Source organism: Xenopus tropicalis, chromosome 1 (genome assembly GCF_000004195.4).
Source record: "Xenopus tropicalis strain Nigerian chromosome 1, UCB_Xtro_10.0, whole genome shotgun sequence".
Classification (NCBI taxonomy): domain Eukaryota; kingdom Metazoa; phylum Chordata; class Amphibia; order Anura; family Pipidae; genus Xenopus; species Xenopus tropicalis.
Window position 1 is genome coordinate 36,897,211 of NC_030677.2, and position 23,774 is coordinate 36,920,984.

The 23,774-nt window shown below is 39.3% G+C and overlaps 1 protein-coding gene across 9 annotated transcripts in view; it reads left to right on the forward strand.

Annotated features, from left to right (window-relative positions):
• limch1 (LIM and calponin homology domains 1) overlaps positions 1-23,774 on the forward strand; it is a 155,760-nt gene that overhangs the window by 94,476 nt on the left and 37,510 nt on the right. For all 9 annotated transcript variants that reach the window (XM_004911217.4, XM_004911218.4, XM_004911220.4 and 6 more), the window contains 3 exons: positions 7,731-7,841; positions 17,764-17,959; positions 19,262-19,514. In XM_004911217.4, coding sequence (XP_004911274.2) covers positions 7,731-7,841; positions 17,764-17,959; positions 19,262-19,514 — 560 coding nt within the window. The remainder of the gene's footprint in view (positions 1-7,730; positions 7,842-17,763; positions 17,960-19,261; positions 19,515-23,774) is intronic.

Genomic DNA, 23,774 nt, shown 5'->3' on the forward strand with positions numbered 1-23,774 from the left:
AGCCTTCTACATCTGGATCTATTTTTCTCTTACCTGCTTCTTTCTTTCTCGATCTTTGGCTTGATTTTTACGTAATATCCATGACTTCTGTATATAAATATGTGTATATGTTTGTACTTTAACCCATATACTGGTGATTAGTCTGACACATTGTGACATCATAAACCAAGTTTGGCGCCAAACTGTAGTTCAAGAGTGGGTTTGTAATTTTTTTGTTCACTTTGAGAAAGGCTGTGGATACGGCCGAAACGTTAGTTTGACGTGTTTCCATCAATAAATATTTTTCTGTGAGTGCGGCATGTATTTTGGACTGTATATTGGGGCACATGCTGTGGGGACTAGGTGCACCCCATCTTGAAGTGGCGTTTTTACCATTGCTCCTTGTAAGAGATGCACCGAATCCAGGATTCTGTTTGGTATTCGGCCTTTTTTGGCCAGGTTCGGTTTCGGCTGAATCCACGGCCCTGGCTGAACCAAATCCGAATTAGCATAGGGGAGAAAAAACTTTTCGTGTGTGCAGTGATTTTTACCACTTCCAGATCCTACTTAGTGTATGCTAATTAGGATTCGGATTCTGTTTGGTATTCTCCCGAATCGGGGTGGATTTGGGGGTTCAGCCGAGCCCAAAAAAAACTGGGTTCGGTGCATCCCTTCTCCTTGTGTTCCCACTTCACCTTGGTGTGTGCCCCAGAGTTCACCTCATTTGACCAGCTTGTTAAAATAAAGAAGCTGACAATTTTATGTATATATATTGGGGTTTGGATCCACTCTAGTTATTTTAAAAGCATAAAGTTTTGCTTTTTGTTTTATTTAGATTGTCTGCCTGTCATTGGCAGATTCTCTGTTTTAAGAATAAATTTGCTGTTTTAGAGTCTGATTTATGTCATCTCCCCTGCTGGCAACAACAAGGGATCTTGGCACTAACATATCTGACTAAAGAGCATTCAATGATGTGCCGTAATTCAGCTCTCGGGGTTTGTGGGGTAAGGCCAGTAATGTGTACAGTTGGGGATTATTAATGTATTCCTGCATTGTAATCCCACTGCCCTGCCAGAACTGTCAACTTCTATGTAAAATACTACCCTAGATTTGACTTCACACTTTCCAACCAGTGTGCACATTTGTCAGCAGGAATGTTTTACAAACAGATTGAGATCTAATCCAATTTCATGTAATTTTCTGTTGGTTTATGCCTGAAGAAGTACTAATGACTGCAATTGTCTAGCGGAAGGGGGAACAATCCCTGTGAGTTAGCTTGGTGTGAGTGATGGAGTACAGCCCCACACTAAATGGTCCTGACTTCTCTGCTCACTCTAAGTTGTTTATTTTCATGGAAGGCATCCACATAAACCTCCAGAGTTGCCAAAGTATTTGCGTGAAAAAAATCTGCAGCCTGGATATGGTAAATACAGGTGAAAAGGGGTAACATTTCATCCATCAGAACATGTCAGGATTTGTTTCAGGGAAATCAAAGGCATTGAAAAGGCATAGATAGTTCAGACATAGGCCAAACTAAGGCATTTTGATAAATGACTTATTTCTTTGCCATTCCTGTTTAATAATGTTTCTCAGATCTGTGATTTCAAGACTACGTGGGGTGCTTTAAATGCCTCCTTTTTTAAGTAACCCAAAGGATTGTGTGAAATCACTCTACACAGACTTCTATGCAGTTCTGTAGGGAGAAATATTCAGGTGTTTTTTGGGCTTTTTGCTTAAAAACATTGTTCAAATGGCCTCAAAGCTTGGGTCTGCCCTTCAGCATCTGGTTAAGGGCCTCTTACTTAATAATAAGGGTAGAGCTGTATGATGAGATTGTTTCATCCAGGATAACAGAGCTCTCCTAACTGCCATTCAGGCTGGCACAGGTAATCTTAAAGATCCACACAAAATGCAATAGTGAAATGGCACTGTAAGCAGCAAGCAGAAGGGCAAGTTCTCTTCTTTTTCACCAAGAACCAAAGCAAAATTATAGATTTTCCCTTTGAAATTTTATTTACATGTGAAACAGATTTACAGCCACTTCTCCATACAAAAAGGAACTATATATACACAATATGTCAGATGGGCATCAGTATAGCATTCTAGTGTTCCATAGTGGGAGATGTTAATTTTCGTTGAAAATCGGGGGCAGTTGGTAAGCTACTGTATGTTTCTTTGTGTGAATATTGTGATGTCTGCATGGTCCCCTGGAATTTGGTGTTCATTTGGGCCTTCAAAGAGATTTTTTTTCTGGAAAGGTGGTCTTGACATCTGCTAGCTAATAAAATCTTCTATCCTGTAAGATGTGCATTTTCATCATTATTAACAGCATTAAGAATTTCATTTATATAGACAGTACCTCTGTGTCCTTGAATACACCGTACTGACTGAGCTACAGTGTATTCTGTATAGAATCTTCCTCCCTCCAGCATTCCTGACAATCTTTGTGGGTGCTCCATGCAGAAAGTAGCTGTGCATGATGTGGGGATTGTATTAGGCAGAGCAGGGACATCACTACAGAGGCAGAAGACCCTGCGGTTGCAGTGGGGCCAGGATTTGAGAGGGTCCCTTAAAGGGGTGGTATTGTTTGAACATGTAATCCCCTGTGTTGTTCACACCTTTTAATCCCTGCATTGTTCACCCCCTGCAGTGGGTGTGGTTTAAAAAGGGGGAGTGGTCAAAACTGGCTTCCATTAGCGGCCCTCCACCATGTATGCTAGAGAAATTCTGGCCCTTAGACAGCACTGTGTTATAGAATACCCTATTCTTAGCAACTTTTCAATCAGTCTTCATTTTTTATTCTTTGTAGTTTTTGAATTATTTGCTTTCCTCTTCCAACTCTTTCCAGCTTTCAAATAGGTTGTCACTGACCCCAGCAGCCAGAAACCGATTGCTCTATAAGGCTACAGTTTTATTGTCATTGTTACTTTTTATTACTTATCTTTCTGTTTAGGCCCTTCTCTATTCATATTCCTGTTCCTCTTTCAAACTACTGGCTGGTTACTAGGTTATATTTGACCCTAGCAACCAAAAATTCTACAGTTGAGAGCTGCCAAACAAATAGTATATGATTCACAAAATGCAGACAATAAAAAAATGAGACCAATTGCAAATTGTCTCAGAATAAGACTCTCTAAATTATACCAAAAGTTAATTTAAAGGTGAACTACCCCTTTAAGGCCCTAATTAAAAAGCAATTTCAATCTTAGTAGAATAGGTTAATTTAATTAGTTTTTGGGCTCTAAATTGAATTTGCTGTGGGGCTTAGTAGCATCTAGTTACGTCACTAAGGCAGTAACAGTATAGAGACAAAAAGAGATCATATTTAGGATGGCCATGTTAAAAAATAAGCACAGTATAATTTCCATTTCCATGCCCTGCATATAATCCCATGCTCCAGTTTGCCGGCTGTGTCTGTTTTGGTGCATGAGGTGTAAGTTGCATGGTGTCTGCAGCAAGGGAGCCCTGTGTCTAAAGCTGGCCATACACATTCAGATTTTAGTCTTCTCCTGAAGAACTTTAAGATAAGTCCTATCCATGTGCCACCCCTTCTGTTACAGGAGAAATTGTGCCCATTTTTGACCAATTTTCTTACCATTTAACGCCTATACATGTCTGGTATCTGAGAGAAGGAAAAAAAAAAAAAACCTGGAAGAATTTGCACTTTCTGCAAAGAGTTAAATCTGAGGCACCAACAAAGTACTTTAGGATTACTAAAAAAAAAAGAAACTCCACTTGAGCTTAAACAGAAGGACTTTCTGCAGGCTGACATCACCCAGAGTCTCGGTTAACTTTCTGCTCACCTTGCTAGAGCAGCTGTTCCCTCCATTTGTCATGTTCGGTGACATTGTCAGGCCGGCCCACCATAAGCTTGCTGGCACCACGCAGTCTGCCTGTCACTGAACCTTTCATTCCAGGTATGCCATTGCTTACTTTCTGCTTCCCAAGGGGCTCTGCTTCCCGAGCCTGATTTTATGGCTTGATGTTAACTTAGCCACTGCAGGGAAGCAGAAAGGATCAATCATCAAACACATATGAGTGTATGTATTTTCCATGACTCTTTCTACTCCGTTACAGAGGTTCCAGAAGGTTGTTTGGGAACCCCTAGAGGTAAAATATGATGTCGGTAACTAGTGTACTAGGGGCCAAAGGTTGAGGAGAAAAGTCACCCTTTCTCCCAAAAAAAGAAACCTTGAAAAAACTAAATGCCCATATAACCAATTTGCGTTAGTTATGTTTTGAGACATTTAATGAGTATTTCTAAAGAAGTGTTTAGGACAATCACTGTATTACTTTGTAAAAAGTGCTATAGGTTAATCTCCCAGAATACCCCGGGATCTGGGTGTATTTTGGTACCCTGAAAGTATCTGTGTGTATCTGCTTGGTGTGCTGTCAGTATCTGTGTATCTACAAGGTGCCCTGGCAATATCTGTTTATCTGCGAGGTGCCCTGGCAATATCTGTTTATCTGCGAGGTGCCCTGTCAGTATCTGTGTATCTATGAGGTGCCCTGTCAGTATCTGTGTATCTATGAGGTGCCCTGGCAATATCTGTGTATCTATGAGGTGCCCTGTTAGTATCTGTATCTGTGTATTTATGAGGTGCCCTGTCAGTATCTGTATCTGTGTATCTATGAGGTGCCCTGGCAATATCTGTGTATCTATTAGGTTCCCTGTTAGTATCTGTATCTGTGTATTTATGAGGTGCCCTGGCAATACCTGTGTATCTATGAGGTGCCCTGTTAGTATCTGTGTATCTATGAGGTGCCCTGTCAGTATCTGTATCTGTGTATCTATGAGGTGCCCTGGCAATACCTGTGTATCTATGAGGTGCCCTGTTAGTATCTGTGTATCTATGAGGTGCCCTGGCAATATCTGTGTATCTATGAGGTGCCCTGGCAATACCTGTGTATCTATGAGGTGCCCTGTCACAATATCTGTATCTACTGTATGAGGTGCCTTGTAAGTATCTGTGTATCTACGAGGTTCCCTGTGAATATCTGGGTATATATTTAGGGTGCCTTGTCAGTATCTGGTGGTATTGAGTAACTGGGTTCATCTGTGATGTGCCCTGTCAATATATGGGTGTATCTTTGTGGTGCCAGGTCTTTATCTGTGTGTATTTATGAGGTGTTGTTGATTATCTGGGTTCATCTGAGAGGTACCCTCTCAGTATGGATATGTATCTGTGAGGTGCCATGTCAGTGTCTGGGTGTCACTATGAGGTGTCTGTATACTATTTAGGTTCATTTGAGTGGTGCGCTTCCAATATCTGGGTGTATCTTTAAGGTGCCTGTCAGTATCTTGGTGTATCTGCAAGTTGCTTCTTGGGTTGATCTAAAAATTGGCCTGTTTCTGAGTATAATTGAAAGGTGCCCTAGCAAAATTTAGGTGTATCTTTGCGGTGCCAGGTCAGGGGTTCGGGTTAGGTTTCTGGGTCCATCTAAGACGTACCTTGTCAACTAGGTATATCTGTGAGATACCTGGTCCCCTGTCTATAATGGTGTATTAGCAAAATGTAGTATATTTATGATCATCTTTAAACTATTTGGGGGTTATGTAATAAAAGGCACTTAGTGTGCCCTGGTGCAGTAACCCATAGTTAACAATCAGCAGGTAGATGTTTTGCTGGTAAGCATGTGGCCAGTAAATTCTAATTGGTTGCTGTGGGTTACTGCTCCTGGGCAAATGTAGTACCCTTTATTACATAGAGGGGTTTGTGCAGAGTTGCTGAAAAGAAAAGGAGGGGGGGGCACAATGCAAACATAATATTTGTGTGCCTATTTTGCAGATGTTGTTTATTTACATAATACCAAACAATGATGACAACTAGATCTACACTAAAGGCTAAAACATACATATCTGAAATGAATAACCTGTGTCTCCCTATACCAGTAGGGCTCTAATTGGAATTGAAATCACCTCTTAATAAAGAATAATGTGAAAAAACGAGAGTATCATTTGGGTTATGCAGGCGACTTACTTGTGCCAAGTACAGGGGAATGTATATTCTGATACAGTTTGTGTTCTCTATAAGATGGGATTATAGCATGATATGGAATTATAGTGTTGGCTTCACCTGGATGGGGAATCTTTCATATCCTTAATGCTGTGGAGCAGAGTGAACATTTTCACTTACATTAGATGTAACAAAAAAATCATTTTTTTTTCATTGTCTAAAAGAGGGGCTGCAACAAAAAATTGACTTAGTTGCCACCATAGGCCTGTATAACTATACCACTTAAAGGACAAGGAAAGGCAAAGTCACTTGGGGGTGCCAAAATGTTAGGCACCCCCAAGTGACTTTAATCACTTACCTTGTACCCTGGGCTGGTGCCCCTGTTAGGAGAAAACAGCACCAGCCCGGGGTACCTGTAGCGGAGCGCTTCCTGCTACGTTTTGCCAGGACCCCACGACAGGCGCATGCGCAGTAGAGTGAAAAGCCGACTTCTCTGTTAAAGTTCCGCTGCTCACTCTACTGCGCATGCGCGCGCGAACTCGGAAGCAGGAAGCGCTGCAGCTACTTCGGGCTGGTGCTGTTCTTTCCGAGCAGGGGCACCAGCCCGGGGGGAAAGGTATGCGATTAAGGTCACTTGGGGGTGCCTAACATTTTGGCACCCCAAAGTGACTTTGCCTTTCCTTCTCCTTTAACTATATTTCCATTTAAATTTTCTGAGAATGACAGGTTCTCTGGTTGGCCCTAGGAGCCCCCCAGTCTGCCACTGTCCAAATCTCAACCTATGTGACTTTTAAGCTAGGCTTTCAAGTATATCTAGTTGAACAAATATGCTTTCCCAAACTTCTCTTTAACTGGCCTTCAGGCCTAACCCCCTGCTAGGAACCAAGACCCCCATTAAAAGGAGGTCCCGGACTGGCAATCTGAGGATTCTGGCAATGCTAGAGGGGCTGCTGTAAAATGCCATAGAGAAATAGAGAAAATAGACAGTCACTATTTAAAAGCCCAAATTTGAATCCCAGACCAGGTCTGGCCCAGCCCTACATTCTCCCCTAGGGTTATTATTCAGACACATTGATTTTTCGCTGCATAACAGACACCAAGCACACACATGTAATAGAGGATATTGAGTACAATAACCACACTGACGGCTAGTATTGGTATGTAGCTGGAAGCTGGACTAGATTGGAACATGCAATGCTTTTTTGATCTCTGATTTGCCTAATTTGTAAATTGTCAGCACTTCCTACTCAGAGACACGGCCCTTTGAATACTTCATTAGCACCCGTTGTGGCTGACTGCATGGAAAAGAGCAATGATTATTTGATAAAACAGCTGAATAAGGATGACAACACTGTTGGTGCTGTGGGTCAAGCTAATCCAACCGTAATCATGTTTAAGAGTGGGTGTTGCTCCCAAATCCTATACACCCATGGGATACTACAACTGGTCATTTGTACCCTTTAAACATTGCAAAGACCACTGCCGTCCATTTTCTTCTTAAAAAATCTTTTTCCTAAGCAATTTTTCCTTCCCTAACAGAAAAAAAAAGTATTTTTGATGGGGCGGGGATGTTAATCATCCATGAGCATTGACGCTACACTGGGGACTAATTAAAATACCGAACAATGTTGTTAAGTTTTCCCTTTAATAGATGCCTGCTGTTGCTCTGATCACACCAGTGCTATGATTTTTTTCTCTTTCCCTGCTGAACTCTCTTGCTCTATAAATCAAATTTCTAAGCTTCCTAATGCTGCCTGTGAGATTCCTTGTGACTGACGGTATTTATTGGTGCAGGTACTAATCACCGTGTACTGGCTGGGGAAAGCTGCAAGCAGCTGCTCGTCCTATAGTGGCAACAACCTGGACTTAAAGGAGTTTGAGGGATTGCTGGCACAAATGAGAAAAGTAAGTTTATTTGTGAACAGTTTGTTTAACAGTTTATGCTTCACATTTGCATTCATTAGATATTTCTGTACATTTTTCACACTGACATAAAGCAAAGAGACATAAGTTCAGTGATGTGGGAGCCACCATACTGCTTAGTTTAACACCTTCATATGAAATCTCATGCATAGATTCTAATGAAGCAAAGACTGCATGGTTATAAAAAAATATTTCTAGTACTTAGTAACACCAAGAATAAATTTAAAGCATCTGTGAGATGTGAGTGAAAAGTGCCAATACTCGCATAAACCTATTCAGCACTTTGGCATCATGGGCACATTCTGAAGCACAAAGACCTGCACTTTCCCTCACCAATACAGTGCTACCAGCATTCAGCCAATCTGTATTCATGAGGGGAAGCTCAGGGTGGCACTTAAGTATCCACCATCCTGCCCAATAACTTGCTCGTCAGGCGCACAATTCTAGGAGCGTGGTGCTTAACTGTTTGTGTAAACAGAATATGGCCCATCACTTTCTTTTTACTGACTCTCTGCGTTTTAAGGTGATTGTAATGATGGGGCCTTATGGGACTTCATTATGATGCGATCCTTGGCCAAAGGGCCAAAGATCAGATCAGCCCAATCTTGCCCAGAGATTGAGAGGGGAAGCCATGCTAAAAGAGTGTACCTTGCTATATAAACTCATACTTTACATGGGATTGATAGCCAAAGAGAATGAAAGAGATGTTAAAAAGGTGAAGAACTGGTTTTTGTTGCAAAGAGGTTTATTGCAATGTGAGAAACATTACATTTTGGTGATTTTGTTTTTGGGTTTAGATCTCATTTAAAGCTGCAATTTTTTTTGTATCCATTTTTATTTTTTTGGGTGATAGCTACTCTTAGATGCATGTTTGTGGATCTTGTTCTAATGCCATGTTGAAAGAAACATCTGTAAACATCTTGTAAATCCACAAAAATTCATTCGGTGCCTTTAGCAATTAAAATATAACTTTTAATTTCATTAATTTAAAAAAATATAATCACTCTTTTTTTATTAAAATAGGATCCACAATTGCCAAGCAAAAATCAATGATTTATTAAAAAAAAATCATTATGAGTGCGGAATTAGTTTGATTTTATATTCACATGATTCTTATTAAAAAATTGCCCCAATGTTCCTAATGGTTCTTCTCGTAATAAGGCAAATTTACTAATTATTCCAATGATTTTATATAAATTAATTCCACCACTCAAGGGTGCCGCTGCTTAGTTCATAGATTTATAGCTGCTCATAATCATAGGGAAAACCAATTAATTTAGGTCAAAAGCACAGTAAAAATGTGTCACTGGATGAGGGTCAATCATGGGTGAGGAAAGCCATTATTTATGCATAACTTTAAATGCCAGAATTACCTACACAGCCTGGTCCCTATCCCCAATTCGCTGCCCTACAGCTTTCTCCCACCCCCAGGCTGGGTACCCAACTCAAATTAGTATTAACAATTGGAGGCACAACTCTTTACTATTGAGTTGCAGCGACGCTGCTTTATTTAAGAACACCCGCATCCACGTGGCATCCCAGTCACACCAGAGCCAGTATACTTAATATGCACATCGTTCAGTTCCTTAATCGGCGTTAACTACCCGTAACAGACACCCTTTTCCTCCCCGCTCCCCCAGTCCAGCATCTCTGTGCCGTTCCCCCTCGAGCAAACTACGGCGCGCTTAGTTTGAAGTCACTAAGCCGCGCCCAACTAAGCATCACTACATGCACCCATTACTGAAGTCCGCCACCATTTTTTCTTGCCCTTGTGCTGTTGTGCAATATAACCACAGATCCCACCCAGGGAAATTGCTGTGCGGGTGGGAATAAAGATGAAAACTGTTGTCCGTAAGAGCAGTTACTCTAGTTATCTCTAGTTCTGTGCAGGCATTCCTCATTTTACTTACATCAGAAAATATTCTTAGTTTGCCCTGTAACCATTCTGTCCTGTTGCTAAATCACCTAAATAAATGGTATTGTTGTTTATTTATTTGTACATGAGAATTGCTATAATCACAGCCTGCAGACTGCGCTCATAATATATCCGCATTCTTCCATTCGTGATAAGCAGACTGCATACTACAGGAGCTTATTTTTTATATAATATATATAATATATATATATTTTTTTCTCATATATTTAGTCTTGTGTCCAACTTACCCTTTGTGGATGCCTTTGATGGGCCCAAGTTGTTGACCTGCAGACAATATAGAAATAAAATCAAGTTAGGACAGAGGCAGAAGTTCAAAGCCAACTGAGGGACACAAGGGCAGCAGCAGCCAATTTTCAGGAAATGTCCATTTTTTCCTTTTGGAAACCTTGTCATATTGGGCTATATTTGAGTTGGATTTTTTCCTTACTTTTTCATGAAAAAATGAGTTTTCCCTATAGAAACCAAGGTAGTTGGCAGAAATGATAGAGAAACGCCCTGTTTGTGCTTCATTTATGCACCTTATCCCAGTTGACTAGATGGGCAATGTTAGGGCTGTGGCAGACGGGGAGATTAGTTGCCCGCAACAAGGGGGATTTGTTGCGCGGCAACTAATATCCCCGATATGCCATCCCACCGACTAGAACGTAAATCAACAGTGGGATGGCATACGCGGCACCTAAATCGCCGAAGTTTCCTCTCAAGGCAACTTCAGCAATTTCGGCAAATCGCTGCGTCGCGTATGCCATCTCACCGCCAATTTTACATTCTCGCCGGTGGGATGGCATTTCGGGGAGATTAGTCACCCGCGACAAGGGAGATTTGTCGCAGGCGACTAACCTCCCCATCTATCACAGCCCTTAGGTGGTGCTACAGGCAGGCCAGGCCTTCCAGGCTGTAGGTGAACTACAACCCCTTGTTCAACATGAGTGCAATGAATAGGGCTTTTCCTGGACGTACATTTTGCCTGTTGTTGCAATCACAAAAATCTATGGTTTTTTTGTTATTTTCTGAGCAAACGGGAAACTTCATGTAAGTCCATGGGAGGTAACTAATTAGATTGCCAGTGCAGAGACAAGGAGGAGTCCATTATGTGGGGGGCTTATCTGAGCACCGGAAAATGTATTGCTTGAAGTTGCTTCAGTTTCCCTGTTTGCCCTCGCTCAAAAAATAACAAAACCCATATATTTTTTGTGATTAAAATTATAGTCGATAAGTATCTTTAGTACAAGCCTTATTGATTGTACTCATTTAGAACAAGGGTGTCTACTGTACCTTTTAAGTATTATGCCTCTCAAAGTCAAGAGCATATAGGCTTCAAAGCTGAATAAACATTTAGCCTGCAAGCCTTAGCCTTTATATGGTCTCAGAAATCTCCTGTGACTTCCAATATCAATTTAATTTACAACTGGGGTACATTATTTCCTCTATATTTTACAGCTGATGTACTTTCTGACTCTGCCCCATTAGAAAATAAATGACTGCCTCTGTATTGTTACTGTATTTACATAATATAATTTACTGGTGCAGTTAGTCATAAATGTTTCTTTTTGACTTGAAGGAAGACTGCAGTTTGGGTGCATGACGTTATACCCCCAGATCCTGCCAGGGATTTCTGGAATGGAAAACACTTGTACTTTATTAGAAAAACAAAACCACATTTACTTGCACTTTTGCTTATCTCAGAGCTGACAATCTGAATGACTGTTAATAGTCCTCTTAGGGTAGGAATGTGCTTAAATACTGTTAGCTAGTTATCATACAAAAATGCTTTGAAGTACAGTATTCAGTGACTCCCAAATGTATTAAGTATGGCAGGTTTTGTAAGGTTTTTTTTGCAAACGATTTGTGACTATTATCATTCCAAACTAGCAATCGGTCTGTACAAGCAATCATCATTTTTTCTCAATTTACACTGTGGGGCATATTTATAAATCTCTGTAAAAACTAAAAGAAAAAGAGGCTCTTAGAATGGACCACACATCACCACTCTCCATGGTAAACAGTGTCACATCATTTGTTGTTATAAAGCTGTGTAATGAATGTGTAGCCAAGTGTAAAATTCTGGTGTAAACAGCGTGTTAAAGCTTTTATGGCTTTTTTGATGCAAAATGTATTTACAGCTTTAAAAATATGTTTCCCATCATTTAATACAATTTAGATACATGCTGTTTTTTTCCAGAATAAGGTGAATTTAGGACAGTGGCTGCTCTCTTTCCATAGTGATTAGTGATGTGCGGGGCACAAAAACTATGACCTGACACGATAATCTGCCCGTGCCCAAGGACACTTATTTTAACTGATCCCAAATGCGCCATTTGGGATCATCACAACAATATCTTATATTAAACTACCCTTTTGTTTTAGGTGGTATTGCAACTAATTGGAAAGCCATAAATAGTGAGCATCCTGGTAGATCATAGACTGTAACAGATCTTTAATTACTTAAAGGAGAAGGAAAGGCTAATAAAGAGTTAAAGGAACAGTAACACCAAAAAATGAAAGTGTATAAAAGTAACTAAAACATTATGTGCTGCTGCCCTGCACTGGTAAAAGTTGTGTGTTTACTTCAGAAAGTCTACTATAATTTATATAAATAAGCTGCTATGTATAATGCCTCACTCCTGCACCCAGACCAAGTGAACATGCTCAGTTAGTAAGACTATGAGTCAGCTTCCTGCTGATTGGCTCAGATCCATATTCCTAAGGGGGGGGGGGGGAGTGAGTTCTTAGCATTCTTGAGGGAGGGGGGTGCAGGAGAGCGGAGAGAACAGAAAGCTGAGTGTCTGTGGCACAGGAATTAAAGACACAACTAATCTTTTTACAGAGAAGTCAGTGCAGCGTTTCTGTGAGTGCTTATGGCTGTATTTACATAGACCTTTGTGATAAAGCTTACTTAGTTTTTACCTTTCCTTCTCCTTTAAAGCTAAATGAACAGAAAGTATCAATTATCAAACTTCCACACCTTTTGGTTAGGGAATGGAGCTTTTGGGATGTTTTTAGACTATTCTTTTGCCATTGGGACCTGATGGCCATTGAAGATGCAGTTCTTCTTTACCTTATATTACTTTAGAACCTTTATTATGGACACTTGAGCTGTTAATGTTGGCACATGTGAATAGAGGTTGCTGATTTTGGGGGAAAGATACACATTGCCCACCAAGGTGTCCTCTCTGAAATCCATCTGTGCAAAGTTAAAATGAGGATTATGTCAGTATGTTATATTTTAACCAGGGAACCCTGGCATTTTCAATATGTATGTTTGGTGGTACATGGAATACATTCCTAGTTGAAAACAAAGGAGTCTCTTTAAGAACCTGTATATCCTTTTCCAACAAAGTACTTTCTCTAAAGCAAAGTGGTTCAATGGCAGAATTACTGGTTTAGCTTTTAAATCTTCTTGGATCATTGGGCCACACATTTAGAGCACTGTTACACACTTGGCCTTCAAATTGTGGTGCCCAGTGGCACAATGCAAGGGAAGAAGCGTTTCAGAAACATTGATTTCAAGTAGCAGTGCTTTGAGTTATCATCTCTCTCTAGCTCTCTTTCTTTTCTTTGTAAAAATAATGATTGTTTGTGCAATGGTGTAAACTCTGTGTTAGGATGAATTACTCTGAGAACATCCTTGTGTATTTTCAAGTACAAGGAACACAAAGGACCCAACAAGAAATAAAACATCAATGAACACAAACTATTTCTGTCTTGTTATGTCTTCTGCAAAGTTTTTGTATCTGTTTGATGCTTATCTAGATTGAACCCTTCTGTAAGCTTTTTACTTGCTTTTATGTATACAGCAGATAGTATGTTAGTGGATACCGCAGTAGTATGTTGGCTTTTATATAAGTCGCAGAACTCAATTTGCAGTTTGGTGTTTTTAGAGACTATTTTATTGGATTTTATGGAGTTCTATGACCTATACAAGGGAACAGAACACATTGTGATTACCTATAACCTAAATTTTTACAGTAGGGGGTGCATTGTGTTTTATATAAGCATGCTAATAAACAAGTAAATATAAACTGTAGTTGCTGTAGATAATGCACAAAAACTGTCAGAGCTAGAAATGTAATATTGTGATGTTTATATTATTCCGTACGAAGAAAATGTTTCTTATCACTGTGAAGCTGAAGTAATATGCCATTCAAGAATATAACAGGTGAATGTTCTGCAGTTTACATGGAGACCATGCTTTATATGAATGCCTTGGGTGGTTATTTTATTTGGTTTTTGTATGGTTTATTTTATTTTTGGCACCCTATTTTTTTTTTTTTCTGACACATCTACTTGTCAGAGTTCTTATTAACTACCTGCAGACACAATGGTAAACAATAATGCTTGGTAATTATCACAGTTAATAAGGTTAAAGGGAATATATACTCCCTTATATGAGCTCATTTTTCCACCATCTCCATGTAAATTAAAAAGCTACAGACAAGAGTGGTGTTTGATCGCTTTGTCGGGGGGTGCTCTCCATTACAGACAGACTGTTATGGTTTCTTTTTAGTCTGTGAAACGAGGTAAAACCAAAAAATAAATATATATATATATATATATATATATATATATATATATATATATAACATATATATATATATATATAACATATATATATATATATAACATATATATATATATAACATATATATATATAACATATATATAACATATATAACATATATAACATATATATAACATATATATAACATATATATAACATATATATAACATATATATAACATATATATAACATATATATAACATATATATAACATATATATATATATAACATATATATATATATAACATATATATATATATAACATATATATATATATAACATATATATATATATATAACATATATATATATATAACATATATATATATAACATATATATATATAACATATATAACATATATATAACATATATATATAACTAGTTGGAGTACACTATTTGTTAAGTAGTGTAATGTTTCCCAAGCTGCACCGGGGCAATGTAAGTGGATTTCATTTAGATTTAGTTAGCATTTAGATAGCATTTATGTACCTTTTCTACATAAGCCCAACTGAATGACAAAAGGGGAGTGGGGGGTATATTTTTCAGCAAGGGAGTCTAGTTAAAATTTGTACATGTAATACACTTACTTTACTTGTCTGTAGCTTTTGTAATTTACACGGTCATGCTGGAAATGAACAAGAGATTATTATGCATGAGGGTGAGGATAGATTCCAGTGACCTTTTCCCTATTGGATTTTACTATTTCACTGTGTGCAGCTTGCCCTGTTAGGAATTCAGGAATAGAACCCTATCAAAGGCAACCATTGTTTCGCCTGCTCAAAACATGTGGGTCAGCAACAAGCACTTTCAATCCCCTGTAGCCAGGAGCTGGCAGTGTGGAAGCAGCCGTAAGCAGTTCTTGTAGATGCGCTTCAGCACAGCGCCATAGCCATTTGTACTCACTGCCAGCTGTCTCTAATCTCTTGCAGCAAAGAACATTCTGATATGTACACAAGAAATGTGTTTCTCACATAAATTGTCTTCTAATGTGTTGCTGAGACAATACTGTTGCTATTCAATAAATATTCAATTAATTTTCTTGATATTCTTGATTTTTTTTATCAGTCTATAAAGACACAGATTATAATTTCATATGGTGTGTTTGGATAAATTAGGTTGTTTACATTTTTAAAGTTATGTAGCTTTAAAGGAATTTTGTTATGAAGAAAAATAGGAAGAAACAGGGTTGGGGGCTAATTGGAGCCAGCAAAGTTTTTTCTTCAGAAAAAGTGTCCCAAGAATGTCACTATTGAATTCCCCAAGCAACAATTGCAGTGTGAGTTAGTAAGTAGTTTCTGAAAGCAGCTAAGTGAAAGGAGCAAAATAATGAGGGTTTAACCACTTTACTGTATGAACAGGTTGTATGTGCTGTTTATTGTATGGGCAGGAGGGACCCTCTGAGGTTGTATGTGCTGTTTATTGTATGGGCAGGAGGGACCCTCTGAGGACTGCACCCACGGAGAGTTCTCCTGGTTTCCTAGTGGACTGGTCCAAATGTTTTTTTTTTTACCCTGTACTGCCAGTCATTTCACCTTCTGATCAATTACTATTGATTTAGTACTAATCGAAAATCACCTAATGGGATAGTAGCCTAAGAGTTCCAACTTCTCTAAAGCCAGCAATAAAGTTCTGTATCAGGAAGGTGACACCTTGTGCTTGAAGGACAGTTAATCTTATAAATATAAATAGCAGGCTTATACATTAATAACATTAAATAACCATTTGATAACAATTCATGGATTATGGATATATCATTCCAATACATTCCAGTAATATAAATTACCTGCCTCAACACATTTCGTGCCACAGGGCATTAGCAGTTTTATGGCACCGAAAAAGCCGCTTGGCCTGGTGAAATGTTTAATGTGAAGTTCCAGTTTTTTAAGACATACTTAAATTTCTTTTAGTTAAAAGCTGTTTTCAGGTAAAAAGAAAAAGAAAAAAAAACCCTCCAAACAGGCTCAGCAGATGCACTGACATCATCTCTTTTAAAATAACATTTTACGATTTCCTAGGTATGTCTCTTTACATTTTACAGAGTAGTATAGAAATGTGTATAAACTTGACATAGTATCCTGAATGATGTAAAAAAAAAAAAAAAAAATCCACAGTTTAAGCAATTTACAAGTCTGGGATGCACAGCTAATTGTAACACATTGGCTAATTAACAATTAGGTCATTCACACGATTCCTTCCCTGGGACTTGGTCCAGTTCTTCTACATCTGGTGCTGCTCACTTGTGCATGAAAAGCCTTTAACTTGCTTTAATAAGAAGACATATGTTGTTTTATGTTCTCCTCTCAATACTAAGTGTGCTTTTGTAATCCTGGGCTGTTTTACATGAGAATACACAAAAGTGTTCCCCACCCCCACCCGGAAACATTGAATCTATCTTGTTACATCTGGGGCTATCAATAAAAGGCATTTTTCAATTTATGGTGCGACTAGAATTTAGTGGGTGATACAGAATTTTAAGGAGCCTTCCCAAACATGTACTTTGGTATTTTCCAAGTTGTCTTTAAAGGTCTAAACTGGGACAACTCTCAAGGGCCACACAATATTGGCCATAATGAATATAGTAGGACAGCAGTAGTTTTATATCATTGTTGCCCAAACTTACGTCCTTTCAGTTGCTATTGAAGTCCTAGTACCAATTGAAACAACTTTATAGGGGACCATTGGTCAGGCAATCCTTTGTTAATAAATAACACACCAATGTCTGGGTAAATGGTGCTATGTCCAAATGTAGGGCCTCTTCCAAACATGCACTTGTATTTTGTATATTTCAAAGCTGTAAATTGAACACAGAGCTGTCTTAGAGGTCCAAGTTGGGGCAATTACCAAGGTCCAGCAGTTCTAGGCAGGTATATTTGGCATAATGTTAAGACAAGATGACCGCAGTACCAGTTTATATATTGTGTCTCTTCAGCTGTTGTTGTCCCGGCACCCAGCTAGACAACTTCCAACAGTTCAGGGGAGCATAGGTCAGGTAATCCTACATATATAATGCCCCACTATGGTTACAGTAGATCTGTTTTTCTCCTCCAACTTTTGTCTCTTTAGGGACATTTCTTTGAAATGCTGATGAGTTGATCTAAAGATATGGAATGGGCAATTGGGACCGTGGCCAAATTTATTATTGGTTATTTTTGATTTTGTTTACTATATTGGATGTCCAAGTGTTCCATTTGTACGATGGTCCTTCAGTGGCATAAAATATTTACTGCAATATCAGTATTTTTACAGGTTAGAAAGAACATCCTGTATGTGTATGTGCCCGTAGTGTTTTAAGAGACACAGATTTTGGGCTTCAACCATGTATTTTACACTTGCATTACTTTAATTCTGTAAAATGATTATGCAAATTGGGGATTGTTATAATTGTGACAATTTCATATTAATCTTTGCAGGAAAATGAGGAAATAGAGAGTCCAAAACGCAGCATACGGGACAGTGGCTACATAGATTGTTGGGACTCTGAGAGAAGTGACTCCCTTTCTCCTCCCAGACATGGTAGAGATGACTCCTTCGATAGTTTAGACTCATTTGGATCTAGATCACAACAGACACCATCTCCAGATGTAGTGCTGAGGGGAAGCAGCGACGGTGAGTGGAATTTACGAATAAACAGCCTGAATAGTGCTGTAAAACTATGTTTGTTTAACATACTATAAGTTGAATCCAAGCCATATTGAAGAAATATGAGGAATGTCAGTGAGCTTTGAGCAGCTGTACTCTGCAAATTGGATTTATTTTCAGCTATATACGTGTATGGGAATACTCATTATTTTGCATAAGTGTTATATCATTTTGGTGGATCAAAGCCAAAAGTTTAGGGTTGATGTTTTGGATATGCCTTTGGTGAAAGTATATATGATTATGTAGTCTAGGAATATCTTACCAACAAGAACTGCTGCAGAGAGAAGTGCAATAAACATGTATATATACATAGAAATGGAGGGGCGGAGGGAAGGTTGGCAGGAATAGCTATGCCAGGAAAGCCAACAAAGTAGGGTTAAGTGGTTTCCTCAAAATCTGCCAACACAAAGTTGATTTACACTGCTAAGATTGATTAAAATCCGATTTAACTATTTTCAAGGAGCTCTTGCGCCTTTGGTTGAGGGACTCTGATTTAAATGAATGTGAAAATGTGTTTATATTAGCTAGCTAGAGGGCAAGTGTTGTTCAGTAGCCAGCCATGGACCTGGATTTAACAATTTGCTATTTTAATAACTACCTTATTATATTTAGATAGGAAACTGTTTATTTATTTTATTATATTTAAATGGGAAACTAGTTGTTTAGATAGGAAACTGATCTATGCAGTATGGCAGGGGTCGGGAACCTTTTTGGCTGAGAGAGCCATAAACACCACATATTTTAAAATGTAATTCCGTGAGAGCCATACAATATGTTTGGCTGCGGGGCAAGGTAGGGCGGGTGCCAAGGATGCCGGATGCGATGCGGAGAAGGGCGTGGCCTGCGCTCGGCGGATAGAAGATGTGTTCTAAGGCAAAGAACACGTCATCTATACTCCAAGTGCAGGCCACGCCCCCCGTTATTTTTTTTAATTAAAGATTTGGCAGCAAGCCAGATGCAGCCATCAAAAGAGCCACATCTGGCTCCTGAGCCATAGGTTCCCTACCCCTGCAGTATGGCTTTGATACATATAAATGTAATTTATGATGACATCAGTTTGGTGCACAGATTATGCTACACTCTCTTCCTATATAGATTATTTAATATACATAAATGTGTAATAAAAACTGTATATTTTATGTATGGAGGGTGAAACACTTTCATATAAAAAATAATGTATTATGTATTGCAGATGCCAAGCAAAATTAAGGCAGTTGAAGGGCATAAAGCCTAACCGATGCATCTCTCTCTGTTTTGTATTTAATTTAGGCAGAGGAAGCGACTCTGAGTCTGACCTACCTCACAGAAGGTTACCTGATGTGCGAAAAGATGATATGTCTGCTAGACGGGTATCCTACGGTGAAAACAAAGCATTTGTGCCTTTCAACCAATACCTCCCCAACAAGAGCAACCAGACCTCCTACATCCCGGCACCCCTGAGGAAGAAGAAGGCTGAGCGTGAGGACTACCGGAAAAGCTGGAGCACAGCTACATCCCCCCTGGGGGGAGAGCGACCCTTCAGGTAAAGTAGAATATTCTCTCAACAAGCAGTCTTTCATGTTAGTGAAAAGGATCACTGGGGAAGAAATCACTGCCTGGAACCTTTGGGACCCTATTTGCTGTGTCAGCAGCAACAGCAATTAATCCAGAGATACATTTAGTGAGATTAATGGAAATCATCTGCTGCCATTTCTGTTGTTTTATTTTGTATCTTTCATTTATAATTGAAATGTAAATTGCATCAGAAATTGCCATTTGTACTACAAATGGTGTAGTTTTTATTACTAAATGACACTGTTCATTGCAAGTAATTCATTCTACCATTTAAAATGTTATTCTTGAACCAATAAATGTATTTTTTGAGCTGAATATTGGTGCGTAGGCAGCCATCTAAGGTCATTGTGCCCCATCCTATGCTTTCAGAAAGTGCCAGCACTTCACAAAGCAACTGCTTTTACATAAGTTATTGTTTCTCCTACTCAATGTAACTGAAAGAGTCATGTCTTGACTTGGATTTTTACTATTAAGTGCTCTTGGGGCATGGGAGCATATTTTGCAAGGTGCCAGGGGCTGTTATATTGCTACCTTCCAATTGTTCTGCTGATTGGCTGCTGGAGGGGAAAGGTGGGGGGGTGCAACATAACTCCAACTTGCAGTGTAGCAGTAAAGAAAGACTGAAGTTTATCAAAATACAAGTCACATGGCTGAGGTTACCTGGTCAGATTTCAAAATTAAATATAAAAAAAATATGTTTGCTCTTTTGAAAAACTGATGTCAGTGCAGGGTCCGTGTAGAAAAATAGCAAACAGCACCTTCTTGTCTCCATTAAAAAGCCTTTATTTTAATACACATGGCTTTTGGATAAAGCGACGTTTCAGGCCTACATCTGGCCTTTTCTCAAGCTTACACGTCAGTGCAAGGTTCTGTGTTTATATTAATGGATGCATTTTGTAAAAATATTTTTTTTTCCCATTACAGAATCACGGATTTTGGGTTAACATAAGGCTGATTTTACTAGACACTTCTATTTTGGCAGAAGAAACTGATATCTACAGTCAATTTTTTCATTGTCTCTTTAAAGCTCTTTGTGCAGTAATGGGGCAACATTCTGATTCGTCTCACTCGTTTTTGCCTTAAGCTGGCCATACAGCTGGCCATACCCCGTTTCGTACGATATTTGGTGCGTGTGTGGCAAGTCGGCGAGTCGACTTGCCACACACGCAGGAGGCTGCTGATATCGGTCGACTCGCCGATCGGCCAGGTTAAAAGATTTTGATCGGGCGCCATAGAAGGCGCCTGATCAAAATCTGCCTTCAGGGCTGAATCGGCAGAAGGAGGTAAAAAAAACCTATTGTTTCTACCTCCTTATCTGCTGTTCCAGCCCTGAACGGTTAGTGGCCGATTGTAGGATCGGAAATTGCCACGTGTGTGGCCACCTTTAGTGACACTGTCAGTGTGTTGCATAGCAAAGCAGGATAGAGATGAGTGTTTTCTTCTGCCTTGCTGGTAGGGATGTTAGTGTTAAAAAGCAGAAAATCGTGACTTTGGCCATGACTTAGATAATGATGTTTTTCTTTATTAACTTGCACTTAAAGTGACGTTATTTAACAATGCAAATCTGATGGGAAATTAAATTTGTTTCTTATTAGAGACAAAAGAAAGGAGAATGTGGTGGAACAAGGAGTCTTGTGATTGGGGATAGGCCAGCCTTTTGTTACCCTGGCTCTGATTCCATCATTGCATAATCCTCACAGCAATTGACATGCAGAATATAAAATTATTGAAGTTAAAAGCATACAGTTTGTCTTGTGAAATTGCACGAAGCCATCTGGAAATGCGTGTGGTTGGTTCAGGTTCAACTCATTTTGGAAGAAGCATGGAATACATTTAATTATTTCATAAAATCTGATCTTGCTGGAACTAAAATAGCATATGCAAGCCATTGCCTTATAGCTTACACAAAATGTGTTTGCAAACAAAGGCTTTGAGTTGAGTTATTTAGAGGGTTGGCATATCTAATGCTAATACAAATAACACCAAAGTAAGAGGGAATTATGAGTCCCACCCATGAAGGCCAAGGATACTGAAGGCAAAATATAATGGCGCCAGGGGTTATTGCAATACAGTGCTTATGTATAGATTTTCTGGGTTTGCTAAACTTACCTAAATATTGAGTGATGCTCAGTTATTGTTTTATACTCATACTCACGTACTATGCACTTGCATACAAATACACACATACAAATATCTTGTATTTAGCATTCATGGAATATTTTCTCCTGCAACCCTCACTCACTTATAGCCTAGTTTTAATATCGAGGGTGGACCTGCAATAGCATATGGAATGTGGCTTGAATATATAGTGGAGGAAATAATTATTTGACCCCTCACTGATTTTGTAAGTTTGTCCATTGACAAAGAAATGAAAAGTCTCCGAACAGTATCATTTCAATGGTAGGTTTATTTTAACAGTGGCAGATAGCACATCAAAAGGAAAATCGAAAAAATAACTTTAAATAAAAGATAGCAACTGATTTGCATTTCATTGAGTGAAATAAGTTTTTGAACCCTCTAACAAAAAAAGACTTAATACTTAGTGGAAAAACCCTTGTTTGCAAGCACAGAGGTCAAACGTTTCTTGTAATTGATGCCCAAGTTTGCGCACATTTTAGGAGGAATGTTGGTCCACTCCTCTTTGCAGATCATCTCTAAATCCCTAAGGTTTCGAGGCTGTCTCTGTGCAACTCTGAGCTTGAGCTCCCTCCATAGGTTTTCTATTGGATTAAGGTCCGGAGACTGACTAGGCCACTCCATGACCTTAATGTGCTTCTTCTTGAGCCACTCCTTTGTTGCCTTTGCTGTATGTTTTGGGTCATTGTCGTGCTGGAACACCCATCCACGACCCATTTTCAGTTTCCTGGCAGAGGGAAGGAGGTTGTCGTTCAGGATTTCACAATACATGGCTCCGTCCATTTTCCCGTTAATGCGAATAAGTTGTCCTGTGCCCTTAGCAGAAAAACACCCCCAAAGCAAAATGTTTCCACCCCCATGCTTGACGGTGGGGACGGTGTTTTGGGGGTCATAGGCAGCATTTTTCTTCCTCCAAACACAGCGAGTTGAGTTAATGCCAAAGAGCTCTATTTTGGACTCATCAGACCACAGCACCTTCTCCCAGTCACTCACAGAATCATTCAGGTGTTCATTGGCAAACTTCAGACGGGCCTGCACATGTGCCTTCTTGAGCAGGGGGACCTTGCGAGCCCTGCAGGATTTTAATCCATTGCGGTGTAATGTGTTTCCAATGGTTTTCTTGTTGACTGTGGTCCCTGCTAATTTGAGGTCATTAACTAACTCCTCCCGTGTAGTTCTAGGATGCTTTTTCACCTTTCTCAGAATCATTGACACCCCACGAGGTGAGATCTTGCGTGGAGCCCCAGAGCGAGGTCAATTGATGGTCATTTTGTGCTCCTTCCATTTTCGAACAATCGCACCAACAGTTGTCACCTTCTCTCCCAGCTTCTTGCTAATGGTTTTGTAGCCCATTCCAGCCTTGTGCAGCTCTACAATTTTGTCTCTGACATCCTTGGACAGCTCTTTGGTCTTTCCCATGTTGGAGAGTTTGGAGTCTGCTTGATTGATTGATTCTGTGGACAGGTGTCTTTTATACAGGTGACTAGTTAAGACAGGTGTCCTTAATGAGGTTGACTAATTGAGTAGAAGTGTCTAACCACTCTGTGGGAGCCAGAACTCTTAATGGTTGGTAGGGGTTCAAAAACTTATTTCACTCAATGAAATGCAAATCAGTTGCTATCTTTTATTTAAAGTTATTTTTTCGATTTTCCTTTTGATGTGCTATCTGCCACTGTTAAAATAAACCTACCATTGAAATGATACTGTTCTGAGACTTTTCATTTCTTTGTCATTGGACAAACTTACAAAATCAGTGAGGGGTCAAATAATTATTTCCTCCACTGTATAGTGGATAATGTACCTCCTACTGTAATTTATAAATGTATTAGAAGTCACTGATGAAGCAGAGATACTGCAGGCCACCTCAATTTTCTTCCAGGGCACAATCTGTTATTCCATTCCCCTCCCCTATTTCTGTTCCTGGGTGGATGGTTTTGACAAGTGGCATATGGGGCAACATGGTGGTTGGTTTTCACAGGGAATGAGGTGCATGGTTTTGGTGGGCAATGTTAACAGTAAGCCGTGAGGGCAGGGGAGGGACACCATGATAGACAAGCAAATTAGTGTGCATGTCTCTTTAAATTATGAATAG